At 41.9% G+C, this 18,407-nt stretch overlaps 2 protein-coding genes and 1 long non-coding RNA gene across 6 annotated transcripts in view; 1 reads left to right on the top strand and 2 right to left on the bottom strand.

Moving 5' to 3' along the window:
- The window catches only part of LOC307250063 (retinoic acid receptor gamma-A-like), a 39,053-nt gene extending 30,697 nt beyond the window's left edge, over window positions 1–8,356 (top strand). For 2 of the 4 annotated variants that reach the window (XM_080027004.1, XM_080027005.1), the window contains 7 exons: window positions 1,829–1,977; window positions 3,259–3,400; window positions 3,527–3,690; window positions 3,862–4,038; window positions 4,271–4,475; window positions 4,631–4,789; window positions 5,168–8,356. In XM_080027004.1, coding sequence (XP_079883130.1) covers window positions 1,829–1,977; window positions 3,259–3,400; window positions 3,527–3,690; window positions 3,862–4,038; window positions 4,271–4,475; window positions 4,631–4,789; window positions 5,168–5,505 — 1,334 coding nt within the window. In that variant the 3' untranslated portion in view covers window positions 5,506–8,356. Of the gene's footprint in view, window positions 1–1,828; window positions 1,978–3,258; window positions 3,413–3,526; window positions 3,691–3,861; window positions 4,039–4,270; window positions 4,476–4,630; window positions 4,790–5,167 lie in introns of all 4 variants that reach the window. The other 2 variants (XM_080027002.1, XM_080027003.1) reach the window with 1 other exon arrangement.
- A 1,381-nt stretch (window positions 8,357–9,737) lies between these two features.
- LOC307249365 lies at window positions 9,738–10,960 on the bottom strand. Its single transcript, XR_013844833.1, has 3 exons — window positions 10,881–10,960; window positions 10,676–10,791; window positions 9,738–9,820 (listed from the first exon to the last, which is right to left on the bottom strand). It is a non-coding gene; the product is annotated as an uncharacterized lncRNA (long non-coding RNA).
- Window positions 10,961–11,458: 498 nt separating this feature from the next.
- Window positions 11,459–17,818, bottom strand: LOC307249780 (calcium-binding and coiled-coil domain-containing protein 1-like; the record flags this gene model as incomplete). Its single annotated transcript, XM_080026632.1, has 9 exons — window positions 17,681–17,818; window positions 17,439–17,541; window positions 16,436–16,647; window positions 13,964–14,176; window positions 13,661–13,809; window positions 13,495–13,564; window positions 12,488–12,742; window positions 11,920–12,045; window positions 11,459–11,578 (listed from the first exon to the last, which is right to left on the bottom strand). The coding sequence occupies exons 1-9, from the start codon at window positions 17,810–17,812 to the stop codon at window positions 11,459–11,461; spliced, it is 1,380 nt and encodes a 459-aa protein (XP_079882758.1). The 5' UTR covers window positions 17,813–17,818.
- Window positions 17,819–18,407: the final 589 nt, after the last annotated feature.

Below are 18,407 nucleotides of genomic sequence, written 5' to 3'. Positions count from 1 at the left end.
CCGCCTTGGGACTTTGAAAGAACAGAAATGTTCCAATTTAAGCCTAAGAAAAGAATGGCATGGTGTGCAGTTGGTGTGTGTTTCTTCATGTGATGAATATACACACTTCTATTTAATAGTTACATATTAACACATCACTGTGTCTACGGTATATCAAATATGTGATTATTATTGTTTGAACATATTAAGATGAAGTCAGTCATGATTAATGAAATGTGTCATATTTGAAGACATCTTTGAACTTTGGAGCTGCTGGTCATGTAGTTAGTAATGGCCAAGGTCAAAGTTAAATGGTCAGCGTTTTATTTAACCCCTCGGCAACTGAGAAGTTTCTGTCCTCGGGCTCACCTCCCTCGTTCCCTTTCTTTTTCTTTTCATTTTTCCCTCTCTGTTTTTATTAGATTATTCCTTTGTGCCTTTGCCTCTCTGTTTTTTGAAACCTTACCACTCTTGTTAATGACAAGCTGCGGGTTCAGGTTGGGGTTGCTGAGGTGGGGTGGGGGGCACATTTGGTTCAGTCCTGCACTTTCCATTGAAGGTGACAGGAGGGGCTGTGACTTTGGGTTTTTGACCCCAGATTCTTTATTTTTACTAGGAAGGGATCCAAGGATGGAGCTGTTGTTGTGAATAGCTGCCCAAGGTGACTGGATCCCAATAAAGAGGCCGTCAGCCTGGCCAGGGGCCTCCTTCCCTTCCCAGACACAACCTTTATAGGGCCGCTTATGAGCCTGGGCAACTATTAAACCCCGTCCAGACTGCACTGAGGAATTTAGGGCCAGGAAACAAGGGTGGGGGTGGGAATGGGGAGAAAGGAGGTGAAGTTGGGGTGACTGAAGGTGAAAGTTGAAAGGCATGTTGGAGAGGAATCTGGTATTTCTTTAGTCATCACCTTCAGATGTGTGCCAGGCGTGTCACTGTTTTGACTGTGTGTGCTTTAGTCAGAATGTAAGGAGCCACAGGTTTAATCTGCTGGAATGTACTTGTCACTGTGTCAGTTTTACATTTGTTTGTCTCGGACGTTTTCATTAGCAGCAGTTGAATGCCACTTTGCCGGTGGCCGGCAAATGGTGTTATACAGTGTGCCATTTTCTTTAGCGAGGCAGTGAGAAGGGACAGGGGGAGACAGCAGAGTCTCATAAACATCCCGCCTCTGTTTGTTCACATGGGGTTCGAAGTATATAGGCTGAGCTGGTTGGACAGCCTTTCAAATAAAAATGTGAGCTTGTGCGTGTGCGTGCATGCGCCCAGACACACACACACACACACACAGACACACACACACACAAACAAACACAGACACGCACACACACACATACACTCACACACACACACACACACACACACACACACACACACACACACACACACACACACACACACACACACACACACACACACACATACACAGATGCAAAAATACAGCTGTCAGTCAAAAAGTCAACAGAGGTATGCCGCTCCCCCACTCTCTAGTAAATGGAGAAGCCAATCAAATCTCATCTGCCAATCAGCATTTTATCAGCAGGGCCATCTGGCCATCAGCTAATTGTGTCTCTTTTAAGTCCCTGTCAATCAGAAGTGCCCCCCCCCCCTCCCCTCCCCTTTCTCTTAAAAATGTCTGCCTTTGAGCTTGCCTCCTGGCTCTAACGGATGGCCTGCATGGGGTTGGGGGTTGTTTGTTGATCACTCTCTCTCTCTCTCTTAATCAGTTGTGGTATTGCCTTTCATCATAGTTTCAAAGACTTTCTTTAGCTTATGTAAACCAGATCTTCTGTTACAATGAGACACCTTCAATGTTTCTTCTTGTTTTTTTTTTTATCTCTTTCTGCAGCGGTGGAGACACAAAGCACCAGCTCAGAGGAGATGGTGCCCAGCTCCCCTTCCCCTCCTCCTCCTCCCCGCGTCTACAAGCCTTGCTTTGTGTGCCAGGACAAGTCCTCCGGTTATCACTATGGAGTGAGCTCCTGTGAGGGCTGCAAGGTAAATGAAGCCGCAGACACATGAAGAGTTTTACAGGAGGCCTATGAAGAGAACAGCTGATGTCTGCTTAAAGTGAGGAACTGATGTTCAACTAGAGCATGACAAATGGCCGCACTGCATAGCTGTAGTGTTTGCTTTTGTGAAGCTGCCCTCTAGTGTATCGATACCAATACTGCACATTCTGAATGTAGCAGAGCAAAACAATGAGCTGTATACAGGGTCCAGCAAACTGTCCATGGAACACATTAAATACAGGTGTTGTGCACTTGTAGGCTATGTACACACCAGTATGGTCACAGTCAAGAAATAAGCAGTTAAAGGAGATACTTCTCAGAATCTCAGTTCTATATGAGACTATGGGACAGCCAATCCTGTGATAGCAGGCCACTAATAAAGGCAATCCATCACCCTTGAGGATATTGCCCTTTATTTTATAAGCATATTGATATTTACTCTGTGAGTCAGTACTTAAAGCTATAGTGTGTAACTTTTTCATATAAATTAATGTTTTTACAATCAAGCCATTGCCAAATGAGTTGCCACAAAGTTGAGTAAGCCCCACAAAACTCTCTCTGTATTTCTCAGTATGGCAGCATTTACAAACTGGTGTCGCCCCCCGGCACTGGCACAGCAGCTCAAGAAGCGCACGCGATTCTACTGCTAAGAAAAAAGCTGGATTTACAGCAGAAGGAATACAATCTAAGCGTGATCACCGAAGGCTTACCACATGTAGATTCACTGACATTGTTGTTGTAATTACTCAGAATTCCTCATGGGGGCGGCAGAACTTACGCACTTACACAATCACAATGACTAAGCTGATATAAAACCAACATATTCAAAGTCTTATTTTAGCATGCTAACATTTGCTAATTAGCGCAAAACACTGGATGATTGGAATGTTATTGGTTTGCAGGTACTTTCAACCAAATAATGTGCTACATTTTGAACTGGTGATGGTGCTAGATAAAAAGTCTGAAAATAATCAAGGTGATTACAGCAATCCAGAGGTGGACATGAATGTCTGTAGCAAACTCCATGGCTATCCATCCACTGGAGTCGAGCGATTAGCAAATTCTTTATAAAACATTGTCTTGGAAACATGAACAAATAAATTCATGGCAATCCTTCGAAAATTTGTTGAGATACTTACTAGACTGGATAGATTTACCGACATTGCCATCCCCAGAACCAAATGATTTTCTAAGGTCTTATTGAGAGCATTTTTTTCCTGTCATGAAGCAGTGAACAAGACAGACATCCTTCTTTTATCCGTTTCAGGGCTTCTTTCGCCGCAGCATCCAAAAAAACATGGTGTACACCTGCCACCGAGACAAAAACTGTCAGATCAACAAAGTGACCCGCAACCGCTGCCAGTACTGTCGGCTGCAGAAGTGCTTTGAGGTTGGCATGTCCAAAGAAGGTGAGAAAAAATGTGGGCCTCCATCATTTCTTTATAGAATAGCACTTCACAATCATTATCTAAAATGGATGTTTTTTTTTTGTTTTTTTTAAGTGTGTCACCAAGTATCTGTGTGTTTCCCTGTAGCCGTCCGTAACGACCGGAACAAAAAGAAGAAGGACGTGAAGGAGGAGGTGGTGCTGCCAGAGAACTATGAGCTCAGCGGAGAACTGGAGGAGCTAGTTAGCAAAGTCAGCAAAGCTCACCAAGAGACCTTTCCATCTCTGGGCCAACTAGGAAAATACCACACAGTATGTTTTCATTTATGTTCTGTTTTAATGCAATAGTCAAATCCACCTCTAAACATTCACACTCTCACTTAAGCATTGTCTAATTTTTTTCTTCTTCAATAAGTACAATCACAGTATGGACCCTGCACAACCACACATACCAAAGTGTCCCCCTCTTTTTCTCTCTCCCAGAATTCAAGTGCTGACCACAGAGTACAGCTGGACTTGGGCCTGTGGGATAAGTTCAGTGAGCTGTCCACTAAGTGCATTATAAAAATTGTGGAGTTTGCCAAGCGGCTACCAGGCTTCACCACGCTCACCATCGCTGACCAGATCACCCTCCTCAAATCTGCATGCCTGGACATCCTGGTACCAACCCACATGCTCCTATTACTGCTCCTCTTTAACCAACTCCCTTCTCCACCTCCCTAACGCTTTCTCATTTCTCACGCTGCTTTAACTTGTTGATACAAACAGCTACTGAAAAAATTCAAATTTGATTCTAAACAATATTCTTTTTCCTACCAAAACTGTCACCTTCATTTTATCAACTGCCCACTTTTTACCTTCTTGTCTTTGTCATTTGTTTTCCTCTTCTTAGATGCTGAGGATATGCACTCGCTACACCCCTGAACAGGACACCATGACCTTCTCAGATGGCCTGACTCTCAACAGGACCCAGATGCACAACGCTGGCTTTGGCCCGCTCACAGACCTGGTGTTTGCCTTTGCTGGTCAGCTGCTGCCTTTGGAGATGGATGACACAGAGACTGGCCTACTCAGTGCCATCTGCCTCATCTGTGGGGGTAAGATCAGGGGCCCCTAGCGCTCTGCCATGGGCTCGCACAGCCTTCTAAAATGTCACTTTGTGTCTTTGTTTGTGCAATTTCTTTCAATCCACTGTTTGCCTAAACCAATTCTTGACCTCTTCAAACGTTTCACTCTCACTTTAACCATTTAGACCGAATGGACCTGGAGGAGCCACAGAAGGTAGACAAGCTGCAGGAGCCGCTGCTAGAGGCTCTGAAGATCTACACACGCCGCAGACGCCCCAACAAGCCTCACATGTTTCCACGCATGTTGATGAAGGTCACGGACCTCCGAGGAATCAGCACCAAAGGTCAGCTGAGCTTCACACTGTGCTTTTCCACAGACCTTAATACATTTTGGTACAATACCAAAATGTATCAGATTAACTATCAATATCCAACCTCAAGCATTGTATTAGCAACAGTGGAAAGAGTTCAAAAAAAGTTTTGATTACACAATAAGGCAACAAGTTACATATTTGATTGTTGAGAGATTCAATGATTTGATATTATTGTACCCTAAGGAATCATACATGCAAAACGATTCAGCCAGAGAGAATATACCATCATCTGCATATATGAAGAACATTGGATTGGAGAGCTATTGTATTTAGTCAGTTTCGAACTCAGTTGTAATCCATGCGAAACACGGACACTAACTATGAAGTAAATATTTTGTTTGCCCATAGGTGCAGAGAGAGCCATCACACTGAAGATGGAGATCCCAGGTCCCATGCCACCACTGATCAGGGAGATGCTTGAGAACCCAGAGGCGTTCGAGGACAGCAGTGACTCGGGGGACAGTCCCTCTGCCGCTCCTGCCAAAGCTCCCCCTGCCATTCAAGCCATCAAGAAAGAGGAGAAGACCACGGACGAGTCTACCGTGGAGGAGGAAGAGGAGGACGAAGAGGAGGACTTCTGGGAAGAGGAACCAGACCGAGGGGCAGACAGTGACGGGGAGGCGGGAGGTGAGGCTGCGGCTGCGAAGGGAGCGCAAAAGAAAGGTGTGAATGGGAAAACGCAGTGAGAGAGACACCATGCGATGCTTCCTCTTTCAGGATCCACTGAGCCCGCGCCCAGCAATAATCTCCTTCTAGAAAAACCCTCATAGAATTAGGCTCTTATACAACGGTGTTGCATACAGCATATATTGACATATACTGTACATGTTGACTGAAAGGAAAATGTGTTCAATTCAGTATAGGAAGCGATGAGCGGGAGAAGCAAAAGCACTAAATGTCAGTGGGTGGAAGGAGCACCATTGAGAAAATCACTGTGCCAAAATGAGACTGTCTCAAAAGATATTTCAGTGTTTCATCCACCCAAAGAGGAACCAGAGGTGGTGGACGGAAGAAAATGCACTCCACCTCTATCTATAAGGGCTATGCTTTGTATAAAGTTGACGGTAAAAAAAATAATACATTGCAGCAAACAGAAGTCTATGTGGTGTCCATTTGCCGCAAATGTCTTCTCAGAATTCTTTTTATTACTATTAAGAGATATGCTACTTATTTTTTTATTGTATTCTTTTTTTTTAAAGTATGTACACATTTCTGTTTTTTCCTTTACTTTCCTGTTTGTGGGACTCTGTGTTTGATTATTATTTAATTTTTTACTCAGTCCTGCTCGCATTTTTTTTTAAGCTTTTATGCATTTATGCTCTATTGGACACAGTGAAAAGTAATATCAAAGAGGGCAATATAGCAAAGACAGCAGGACATGAGCAGGACTCAAACTCACAATGTGACAAGCGCATGGTGTAAACATCTCTGATGGGTAAGACATCTGTCATTTAGACTCAAAGAACAAAGAATGCAAAGCAAATGCAACACAACATTTGTCCACCTCTCGCCAAAAAAACTCACAAAATTTTGAATTTGAATCTGCAGGGTAGATTTAATGTCATTACCCAATCTCAGGTTGATTATATCAGGTCCATGCATCACCTGTCAATACAGTATTTTAAGAAAAAACTGAAGCTCCAACATGACACACCCATCTTAAACAAAAATAATTGCATTCTTACACTAACAAGTAGGGATTATTCAAAACCTAAGATGTTAACCATGCTGCACATGCAACCAGGTACAGGTAAGCCATAATGCTTTCATTTTGTAAGCAACAAATCAACCTTAAAAGCAGTTTACATCACAGGAAAAAACTCAGGTGTGTATGTATGTGTGTGTGTGTGTGTGCGTGCGTGCAATTGAGAGCATTTACCGATACAGAGTGACATAGAGATGTCATGTTACTGTCATTACCAAAGGAAGCATTTTATACAGAAGTCCAAATCTTTGGTTCTATTAAAAACGCTTCTATAGATTCCACAATAAATGCAACACTCAAACATTTCCAACGAGGAGAAAGTCACACGACCAAAACACATCATGACAGCAGGACATTGATGCCGATGTGAGCTGAATAAGTACCACATCATCGGCCTTTTTACTGAGGTTGCAACTGTCCAACCAAAAGCTTTAGCACAGGGCGATTTTGACTGGATGTGTGCTCTATCTAAATGAGTGATGCAAGAAATGGATTTTGTAAAAAAAAAAAAACATTCAAGCTGAGTGAGTCAATCACGCGACAATGACAGATAGGCAATCGTATAAAACCAGGAGGCGAGGAGGATACTTAATAATACATATTTTCATTAGATGACCACACACAACGTTTTTATGCTAAATTAATACCATTGTCTTTATTTGGAAGACGATGGTAGGACTTACTTGACTCCTTGATAACTGCGAGGGAAACAGATTCTCAACGGGCACACTGTCATTCATGGCAAGAGATGGTGTGGAGATGGGGGATACAATGAGTTGTTTAAAGATGAATTTAGTGCATGGCGACGGACCATATACAGAGACATCCACTCCCTGAATAGAAGCAGAGAAGGAGAAGATGTAGAGAGCAAGAGCGGGGGGGGGGGGAATATATCTCTGGCCATCAACCAATGACACAGAAGTTGATTTAAGTATTAAATAATTAACACATGGTTTTATTTAGAATGTTATCTTGTGATATTAGAGGATGGAAAGATCATACCCATATGAATGAGGTCATAGACAACGGTTGTCTTCAGTGTTTCTCTTTCTCTGTCACACACACACACACACATGCATCCATACAGATACACAGACACACAGTCAATGTTTTGCACATTGTCAGCCAGTTCTGCGTACTATGTTGTTTTTAAGTATTTAAAGTGTCACATAACCAATGCTATTTCATAACAAATAGTTTTTTTCCTGTATCCTATATCTTTATCTTTAAAACCTGCTTTTGTTTTTTTTTACTGAATTTGAGCTGGTGCAATAGACAAACCAGGGACGAGGTGATGTGGCTTCTGCTCTATCTGTAAGCATGTGAGTAAATTAAAAGAAAAGAAGAAAGAAATGGGGGGAAAAAAAGACCAAAGATACATATTACGAAAAACAAAGCGTTTGTTAATAGCAATGCTACTTAGCTCATCGATGTGAAATATATTCACTTTGTATTGTGTGTGGTAGATGAGATTTCCATTGTCTCATTACTTTTTGAAGCTGGAACCATTTTTATCTCTGTTACATTTTGTTGTTTCTTTCTCTTTTTTAAAAACTGATGTCTCACTTTTAAAAAAAAACACAATCTTTGTAGCATGTAAATAACTTGTCTTTATTTTTCAGGGATTGAGACACCTCATCGAGTTTTATTTCAATTAGACTCTCAACCAAAATAGCTCTGACATACACACACACACACACACACACACAGAAAAACAAAGACTTGGTTGATCTGTTCTTGTTTTTACATTTCTATTTTTGCTTAATGTTTGCTTCTTTGTTATGTGTTGTCTTTTTTTTGTATTTTGATAAAGGCGCTTTCTGTTCTCAGACCTTCCAAGCGTCCACTTGTCATTTTTCTGAGCCCACACACGACACCTGTACACATCTTTACAGAGGAGGCCTTGGGATGGAGACACAAACCGTAGTCTTTTCAAAACTGCAGTCTTGTGCTTTGTACATGCAGTGTTCCTGTGCTATAAGGTGATATTGAAGTTGTAAACATTCCATCCTCGTACATTTTCCCCCCCAAAAAATACACGATACACACACAGTGCCATAGACAAGAGTTTATTATCACATTTTATTTCAAGATCCACATCTCTTCAATAGAAACCCAAATCAATAAAGAAAAGTATCATACATCCACTTTCGTCTTCTTCCAGCCGGTGACACCGTGCACAACATGCCACAGCGGAACATTTCACAACTCTCTGTCACACACTCCCACACTTTGGACACGGCTTCAGGATTCACACTCACATGCAGAGTTGATGGGCTCATACGCCACCAAAATAGACTGTAAAGTAATACACTCAAGCACATCATGATATATCGTTTCACACTTGTTTTTCTCAAAAATTGTTGCCACATTTTTAAAAAATATTATTGGAAGCAGCTCTGAAGCTAGACTATAAAGGCATGACATAGCAAGGTATTACAAATGGCGTCTCAAGTAAAACTGAAAGGTATTCTTTGACAATGTTTGTCTGCATATGAACATCCAAACGAGTTTCAAAATGACAGACAAATTGTATGTTTGTTGGCACTTCATGTTCACCCTGAGTTGTATTCATCCCAAGCAGTTCTAAACTATCGTTACACAAATGGAACCCAAAATCTAAAGACTCTAAAGACTTCAGTGCTACGCTGTAAATATGACGTCTGTAAGGGACATTTTTTTTTACATCAACTGCCACAAAACCGCAAAAGAATCATCACAAAATGCTACAAGTTTTTTTTTCTCATTTGAACCCACATGAACTTACATCGCAATGGTAAACAAGTCACACTGTCATCCGTCTTACAGTTACCACATGTAGGACTCGGCCAGCTCACTGCAGAGAGAGAGAGAGAGAGAGAGAATAGAATGTTTGAAAAGAAGAAGAATCAGACAACACTGTAGGTAAAAGAAAAGTAATGTTAATACCTCCTGTGTGTCTCTCTCTCTACTCCTGCTGATCTACCGCTCACTTAACTTAGCTTATTATTGCTGCTATCTTCTGAACTCTAATTGACATATTAAATCACGGTTCTATTTTGACACTCTAGTGCTCTCTGTGCCACTTCCCACATGAAAGGAAAGTTCCCAGTTAGTGGATCGACATCTATAATAGAAAGCGCCGTCACATGATATTTTGGGAGAGGTGATTCCAGTCACAGAGAGGGAAACAGGGGTTGCACAGTGTGACTGGTGGAAAGCCAGAACTGTCACCTGAGGACGGGGTCCACGAGTCTGGGTCGGGTTAGTTGCTTTCCTTCACAGGCTGGGATCTCAAAGTGCTGCGTCGTCACATCCTGAACGGGCAGACAGAATCAGACGTGGATTATATGTACACTGGGAAATGAAATTGCCGTTCAATAATATACACAGGAATGTTTGTGTGCGAGGAGGAACGTGTGTTTTTGCACTTTAAAAGCATAGTATCTGGGGATGGTTAGAGCGTGTCCCCCTAGAGCCTTAGGCCTTGTAGCAGGATTTGAGTCTGACCCGTAGTCAGTTATCTGCATGTCCTCCCCTCTTTGCCCCTTTTCAACTCTGTCTCTAGTTCAGTCATTTTAATGATTTCATCAACACTAAGTATATTTTCTAGACTTAATCGATCTGAAAATGAAACGCTGGTTATTTAACTTTTTTCTTTTGGTTAAACAAGCCATACTCATAGATACGAAGAAAGCTCAAAACTCATCTAACTTCAGTAAAAATATTTACATATAAATTTTTGTTCAGCTTTTAAGTCTGATCTATAGTATACAAACAATATGATAGATTAGTTGTAAGATAACAAAACATTACAGATGTTTGTGATTGTCGAGATGTGTTAAAAAATCTGCTTATTTAGTTCAGTTGCTGAGCATCAAGGAATATAGAGTCACCATCTCCTTGGATTTAAAGAATTGCTGCATTAACCACTCTTGTCCTATTTTAAACCCCTATTCAAATAAATAAATTGTCATGACTTTCTTCTACCAGAATCATTGTGTTCAACATGTATAGCTGAAGCAAGAACTCCAATGAGCTTCAGGACCTCACTTGGGGAACTATAGTCAAATGTTTGCATTCTTTGGTTCGTTAACTCTGAAAGCCGGGCTTTTTCTGTGTGTGTGTGTGTGTGTGTCTAGTTTATTTGAAGTGTGCATAGGGTGGCATACCTGTGTGTCAGAGGCCGGTGTGTCTTGTTCGCTCTGTGTGTGTGTATCTGCAGCAACCTCATGAGCTCCATCTGCCCGTTCAGCACTGTCGTCATCCTCAGAGGAAGTGTCGGGAGCTGTTTGGATCAGTACGTAGACTCTTTACTATTTGTTGCTAAACTACAGTGCAGCAGAAATAGCAGCGCATGGGCACAGAGAGACTCACAGATAACTGGGGGGGTTTCTCCTTTGGGATCGGTTGCTTGCACGGTGTCCAACCTCTGCTCTAACTGACGGATGCAGTTGACCAAGTTCTGCAACGTCGCCAATTTCAAACCCATAGATTTGAGGAAGAATGTGAGAAGACGACAAGAAAACAGAACTGGATGAGCAGGGTTGAGTTTCAATGTAAAGAGTTAGAATGGTATTGTCCTCTAAAGAGTTTATGAAGTTATGTCGTAGGCTACTTTGTGTGTGAAGATATCATTATCTCAAAACTCATTTCTTCTAAATTGTACCAAGGCTATGGTAAAAGAATATACTCAAAGCAGTACTCAATGTGCATATACAGTATGTGTTTAAAGTCTTATATTATGTTAACCTGTAGATCACAGTGGTCAGTGGAGAAGATTATTTCACATGTTGGTTCAGTGTGGATTTTTGTATCACCAATCCCTCTCCAAACACGAGCAGTTTGACAGTGAACAAAAAGGTTGCGTTGATACCTTTAGGTGGAATTAAAACTCCTGACTTAAATACCCATCATTTTTAACATCTTTATTATAAAGGAATACAAGAAGATGGCTATGTGGTGTGTGGAATCCTTGCCTGTCTGTCGGCCTGTTGCTCCTCTCTCTCTTTCTGGGCGTTCCTCAGACTGGCCTTCAGCTCCTGCAGTTCTCTCTTAGCATCACCCATGAACACCTGCAGAGGGCAGCAGCAGCAGCGTTTTATATACTATCTATGGTTAACACTCAGACCATCCCAACACCCACACACATCTGACCTGGCATGCCCCCTCTCCCTCTCTCTCTCTCTCACTGGTCACATGAGAGTGAGAAGAAATGTTTACTCACTGTTCGTGGAAGCCATTCTATTTGTGCCTCTATGTGAGTACGGTAATAAAAGAGCAGAGTGAACTGTGGCATCGTTCTCAGGTTTCCATTAGCGACCGATGATGCACATTTGTGGCACACGACGAGCATCTATTTCTGGCGTGTTTGTGACATGGATGGATGGATGGATAGCGATTGCGTTATACTTACTCGGTTGCAATCTCTCTCTCTCCCCAGCTCGAATTCCAGTTTCTCCCTCTCCATCCTCTCCTCGCGGAGCCACTCCTCCTTCCTCTGCAACTCGGAGCTCAATTCTTGCCATTTCTTTTTATCAGTCTGTGTAAAATCATTGAGAAAAGAAATGAACCCATTAAGAGCGAAAATGGCCTAAAAAAAATTGAAAGCGTAAACCATTAACTTTAACTGTAAATCATACCTTTGCCTAAAAATTCATTTAAAAATGTTTACAAAATCATTAAAGATTATAAAAAATATGAAAGATTATCACATTTCCCAGCCTCTGTAGCACATAGGAAGTGAAAACCTTTTGAAATATTAAACCCTTGGCTTTCATTGTAAATAATTGCCTTTGCCCTTAATTCAACAACAAATACATTCTGTTAAAAATAACTAACTGTAGGCCTATAACTGGAAATCATTGCCCATTCCAGCAATTCCCATTGAAATGTCATCTGTGTGTGTGTGTGTGTGTGTCGTATGTGTGTGTGTGCGTGCGTGCGTGCGTGAGTGAGACAACAGGTTTCTTTCTCATCCTCACCTCTGCAGCATGTTTGTATGCCTCTCTCTCCAGGGCCCAGTTGGCACGCTCCTCCCTTAGGACCAGGTTTTCCTCAGACAGACTCAGGGTCAGCTGGGCCACCTGCAGCCTGGCCTGGTGCAGCTCGCTGTGGGCATGGCCCTGTCGAGTGCCCTGCTCCCTCAGCTCCCTGCGCAGACTCTCTGCCACATGATCACTGGCCTCCAGGCGCTCCTGCAGCCCTCGCACCTCCACCACAGCTGCCTCATTCTCCACCTGCAGACAGAGAGCACACATGGCAAACAACTTATATAAGGAAGATAAATGAAAAGTGTTGGGGGAAGCTAACACTAGTTTGGTTGACTAAAGCTACATAGGAAAAAGTAGTTCAAACTTATTGGTAACAAATTGATTAAGTTAAGTTACTTTATTAGTCAATGGTTGGTTACATTGAAATTTGTCTTTCCGCATATCCCCTCTCAAGTTACTGCACTTCGGAGGGGGTCAGAGCGCAAGGTCAGCCACAGTACAGTGCCCCTGGAGCAGTTTGGGGTTAAGGGTCTTGCTCAAGGACACAATGGTAGAGATGGTGGGCTCCGTAGACATAATACCAGCCTCTGCTAGTTTTACGACTAACACCCTTCTGTCCGGTGCCGGGGATCGGACTAGCGACCTCACTGGTCGGCCACCTTTCCTCTTTCTTACCACCCCCCATATGATCAAATTGACAATTTTTATAATAAAATATGATATAGATAAATAACAAAAGTCACTGGAAGTCACCACTGAGTTTAATGCAGAAACTAAAAAAGGGCGAATTTGTTCATTATAGGTGATACATGAAAAAATACAATATTAAAATTAAATAACATTTGTTGATAAGTAATGGGGGTTTAATTAGAGAAGCGATGGCAAAATAAAAATACATATACATTCCTGTCCTTTTATGGCCCAAAAATATTGGTACTAAGAGTTTTAGTAGGTAACTACACAAAACAATGGCACCATAAAGGTAAGTTTAAGTTTACCTGCAGAGACTTTCTCTTCTCCTCGTCGTGTTTCATTTGACTGGACATTTTCTTCACTCTGTCCTTCAGCCTGTGGGACAAAAAAAAGAGATAATTTTATTTCATTTTTTAGAGCAGTGGAAATATATGAATATAATATAATGTGCATAATGTGTCAAACGCTTGCCTTTCCAGTTCGGTGCTTCCCTCCGTCTCCCTGCCATTCAGGACCTTGATGTCCTCCTCCAGCTCTAGAATTCGCTGCTGACTCTCGTCTCTTTCAGCCAAAAGTTTACTCACTTCAGAGCTCATATTTTCCTGACTATACTTCACATCCTGTCAATGATGTGAAGAGGGGGGGAGGATCATAAATAAAAATGTTCCCCTGTATTTTTCATCAAAAGCCTGTTATTTGTTATCACTGACATTTAAGAACATTTTGGTCTACCGTAAGAGTATACTGTATGACTGCTTGACCCCCTGTCTGTACCTTGTGTTGTCCCTTCATCCTCTTCAGTGTCTCACTGTTTTGTCTCAGGTTGTCTCTGAGCTCAGAGATCTCCTCCTTCATGACCTCTCTCTCGCGCTCCCACTCCATCCTGGCTACCTTGCTGTCCTCTTTCCCCATGTCCGTCTCCTTCATGGTCAGGTCCAGAGCCTGCTGCATGGCTGCCTGTTTCTTCAGGCATTCCTCCAACTGACGCTGTGGGGTCACACACACACAAGATGGGAAGATGTTTTCTTTTCAATGGAAGATGTTCAAACGTTTTTAAAAATGAGAAGTAAGTGATTTTTTTTGTTAATATATAGGGGAAGGTGGGGTGATTTGTGCATTTTGGAAGTTGCAAAACCCCTTGTTTCTAGAAAACCGTGGAAGAAATTGGAAATGTGACCACATATTTAAGAAGAGCCATCCATTTGACTCATCCTGTAAAGAAGGGAGACACAAGGAATAAGATATAAGCACATTTAAGCTCAAAAAACTGTGTTTTGCCTTTCAAAGTAAAATTTCCATGATCAAGGTTTTTTGATTATTGTGTCTGAACAATTATAGACACGTTTGAAAACATTTGACACATGTTTTAGTGCTTTGGTATGCTACACTTTGAGTCTATATAGTTAGCACAATGTCAACCCTAAATTGCTGCATCATGCCTATTATCCAAAATTCTGGGGATGGGGTGATTTGTGCGCAAGGGCCTGGGTGAGTTATAAGTAAGTAAGTAAGTAAAATGTATTTATAAAAGCACATTTATGACAGTTTGCACTGTCCAAAGTGCTGTACATAGTGCATTCAGTAGGTAAACAATGAAGGTAAAATAACAATAACCAAAATAAAAGACGTAAAGCCCATACATCCACATAAACACAGATAGTAGTGCAGAGGTAAGTAAGTAGTGCAGAGGTTAATGGGGAGGAAACACCAGGGTGTACATATGGGTTTTGAGCCTTGATTTAAAGGCAGAAATGTAGGGGGAATCACATTTGTCAGGTGGCAGTTGGTTCCACAAGCACGGAGCAACTAGTGCAAAGTACATTTCTGAGAGTTGTGCCAGTGGCATGGCTGTATACGCTGGTCACCAAAAGAAAGTGATAGTCTACAGTAGCTCAGGAGAGAGTGACATCTCAATTCCACTTAACGACACCACTGATGAGAGTTCAGATGGCCAGAAAGATGATGATGGTGACTTTGTCATTGTGACACAATGACGCACAAATCACCCCACTACGTGGGGTGATTTGTGCGACAAGACAACTTTTTTTCCGAAAGCTATATTTCTTAAACAGTTTATTCCAGATCCAAAGTTTTTATTGCCAGGGATGCACAACATCCTGAAATATATGTACATATTTGAGTTGGAGACATAACTGTCAAGGCCTCACTTTAAAATCACTTTGAGTAAAAAGTTGCACAAATCACCCCACCTTCCCCTATGTGTTAAATCACTTTATATTCATACAGCGATCACTTTGAACAGTATGCACAGTTCATAACACAGGTCTCCCAGTCAGCTTTGCAGTAATTGCCAGATGAAATTTCGAGAAGCCCACTAGTTTTTATCCAATCAGGAGACAGAGCGCTATTAAGAGGGCGGGTCTCCGTGCCCGTGAACGATGACTCGCTGCTCTCCGTCGCGGCACTATCTGACGAAGACGGCTGCACGTTCATGCGGTGGTGACGTATAGGGACGAGGGAGGGGAATGCTAACTGCAGTCACTGAAAGGACTTAAAAAGGACCATATCACTTACTTCTCCTTTAAAGAGGACCTATGATGCTTTTTGACTTTTATGACCTATAAACGTTGTTATGATGATTCATAGTCATGCTTAACCATACTAAATTATCAAATAATGACTTACATGCATTTCGACGTATTCCCTGCTGACCGTCTGGGGTGTCTGTGCAGAGCACTAAACACTATTCTAGCCAGTCGAGAAGTCACGTCTTCAAAGCGGTCTACCCTTTCATAATTGGTGACGTCGCATAAAAATTGGTGATGTGACCACGCGGATGTTTCCATGTATGGTAATGCTGTCACTTCCCTGTTCGCGTCTGCCTCGCGCCCTTATAGGTCCATGCTCGCGCTTCCCGCCACTGAAAGTGTTTCGGAAGGAAGGTAACCAATCACAGCGGAGTGGGGTTTGCAGGAGGGGGGGGGAGGGTAGCGGAGATGGCCGATGCACAGGCGGAGGGAGCGGAGATTGCCGAAGCACACACACTCAAGTGTTGACAGGATGTGCTGGATCGCCAAAATAAGAGAAAGAGCTTCCCGAAAATCTACATAGTTTTTTGTGATGTGATTCGTGTCAGGTTGCTCTATAGCAGTGTAAAACAAGAAATTAAGACCAGAAAAGTAGTATAATACAGTAGGTCCTCTTTAACGTGCAATGGAGAAATTGCTTTTTTTTTTTTTTACTACTGTGAAGGTGAATGAGTTTGTTCTCTGTATGTATCCCCACCTGCAGCAGCTGAGCCCTGGGGATAACTAGCTGCAGCTCCTCCTCATCCTCCTCTCCCTCCTCTCCATCTCTCTCCTCCTGCAGGGTCTCCAGCTCCTCTAGAGGCTTGGGGGCACAGAAGGTGAAGGAGCGACTGCGGCCACACACCTCTCCCATCTTACCCACATAGATGAACTGATACTCCACGGGGCTGGGGCGCGGCAGATAGAACGCTGTATCAAGTAGACATGTATTTTAGTTATTTCTATTCAAACAAAGACCCTAAAAAGAGTGTTGTTTTACCAAGTAGGCTATTACAGAGTAAAGTCAAACTTAAAAAGGTGCTCCGAGGAACTTTCATTTTTTGTCTTGAAGATAAACTCTATAAGAATAGCATTCTTTGCACTGATGGTCTCGTTTGCTGTTACATGTCATTTATGATCATCAGAGGAAAACTTAGACTTTTTCAGAAATATTTTAAAGTTCCTCGTAGCACTTTTAAGTACAAAATCTTAACTATAAATAGTGGAGCACAATAAGCTCTTAATAACATTTACTAAGTCATAGGTGTGTTGAACAACTGTTGTTCCATGAATCTGCACTGCAGCAACTGAATCATGTTTTTGCCGCCCTCCAGTGGTTTGACTTCTCATCTTGCCTCAATGATGTGAGAGTGTACTACATGGTGTGTCTCCATTGTGACATCACTGTTGCTTGTGGTTAAAAGTACAACAGAGCAGTGGCGGAAGAAGATTTCTGATCCTTTAATTAACTCAAAGTAACTATCCCCCAATGTTACAAATAATCTTTCCATAGTATAGTAGTATAGATCAGCAGAAAATGGAATTACTCTAGTAGAAGTAATAGGTTACTTTGAACCACTGCAACAGACCACACATCTTACCAAAGCAAATGATCAATTATGTAGTGTCTGGTCAGAGGGGGAAAACTTCAGCACATTTCAGCATGCTGTTAATTCACCTTTTAAGAATATGGAGAATATTATTAACTGTGTAATTCTCACCCGGGAAAAGTGCACAGTAGTTGACACTGGCCCCCTCAGTGTAGCCTTCGGGAACAAGGGCCCATGTATAAGTGTAATACTGTTTCAAGGAAGACCAGCCCACCTGCGGCACCATAAGAAACAATATTTTTAGACCACAAAGCATCATCACCACAGCATTATTATTGTGCTTAAAAAGATGGTTATGTTTTGTATTTTTGTCTCAGTGTGTGGAGGAGAGGTGCTTGAGTGGGTGAACGGACCTCAAAAATGCCTATCCAGTCGCTTTTGCTCCAGTGGTGGTCAGAGGTCAGGCTGTAGTGGCACTCCACTTTGGTTTGGGGGAAGTACAGTTGCCCCACATTACGAAACACCACCGCGGACTGTTTATCCATTGTAATTTGAGACGGCGCTGTTCAGGGAAAAAAAAACATACATGGATCTCAGTGTTCCAGTTCCAGTCTGAGGGAGAACAGCTGATGAAAGATGATAGCCAAGTCCAGTTCAGGGATGAGGCTCCAGTCGCCTATGGCCCAATATGTGCAAACAACAAACTCGTGCACTTACTGAGCACTGAGGTGGTGTGAGGAGGCATCTTTTTTTTTTCAACTATTCAAAAATAAAAAAACTATCAACCTGTTACAGTCATTATGTCAAAACTACATTTTTAGAATGAGATATTAATGATAAGAGCTTGAGGCCAACTAATAGCTCAGCTTTAAGTTCCAAAACTGTTACAATGCTTCCCCCCTCCCCCATCCCCTTTTATTTCAGTCCCAAGACATGCAAAACAGACATACAAAATACATCTATACAATTTTAAATACAGATCAAATAAAATAAAATAAAAATGATTTAAAAAAGTATCACTTATGGATACACCTGGTCTTTTATTAATTATTAAGAATGCAATTAAATTATTAAAATTATTGAATTATAATAAAATGCAGTTATAGCTGCCTAACCAAATACACATTTGAAAGAACGTCT

This window comes from Ammodytes marinus, assembly GCF_949987685.1.
Source record: "Ammodytes marinus genome assembly, chromosome: 4".
NCBI classification, from domain to species: domain Eukaryota; kingdom Metazoa; phylum Chordata; class Actinopteri; order Uranoscopiformes; family Ammodytidae; genus Ammodytes; species Ammodytes marinus.
The sequence above is the reverse complement of the archived record's forward strand: the minus strand, read 5'-3'. Positions and strand labels throughout refer to the sequence as shown.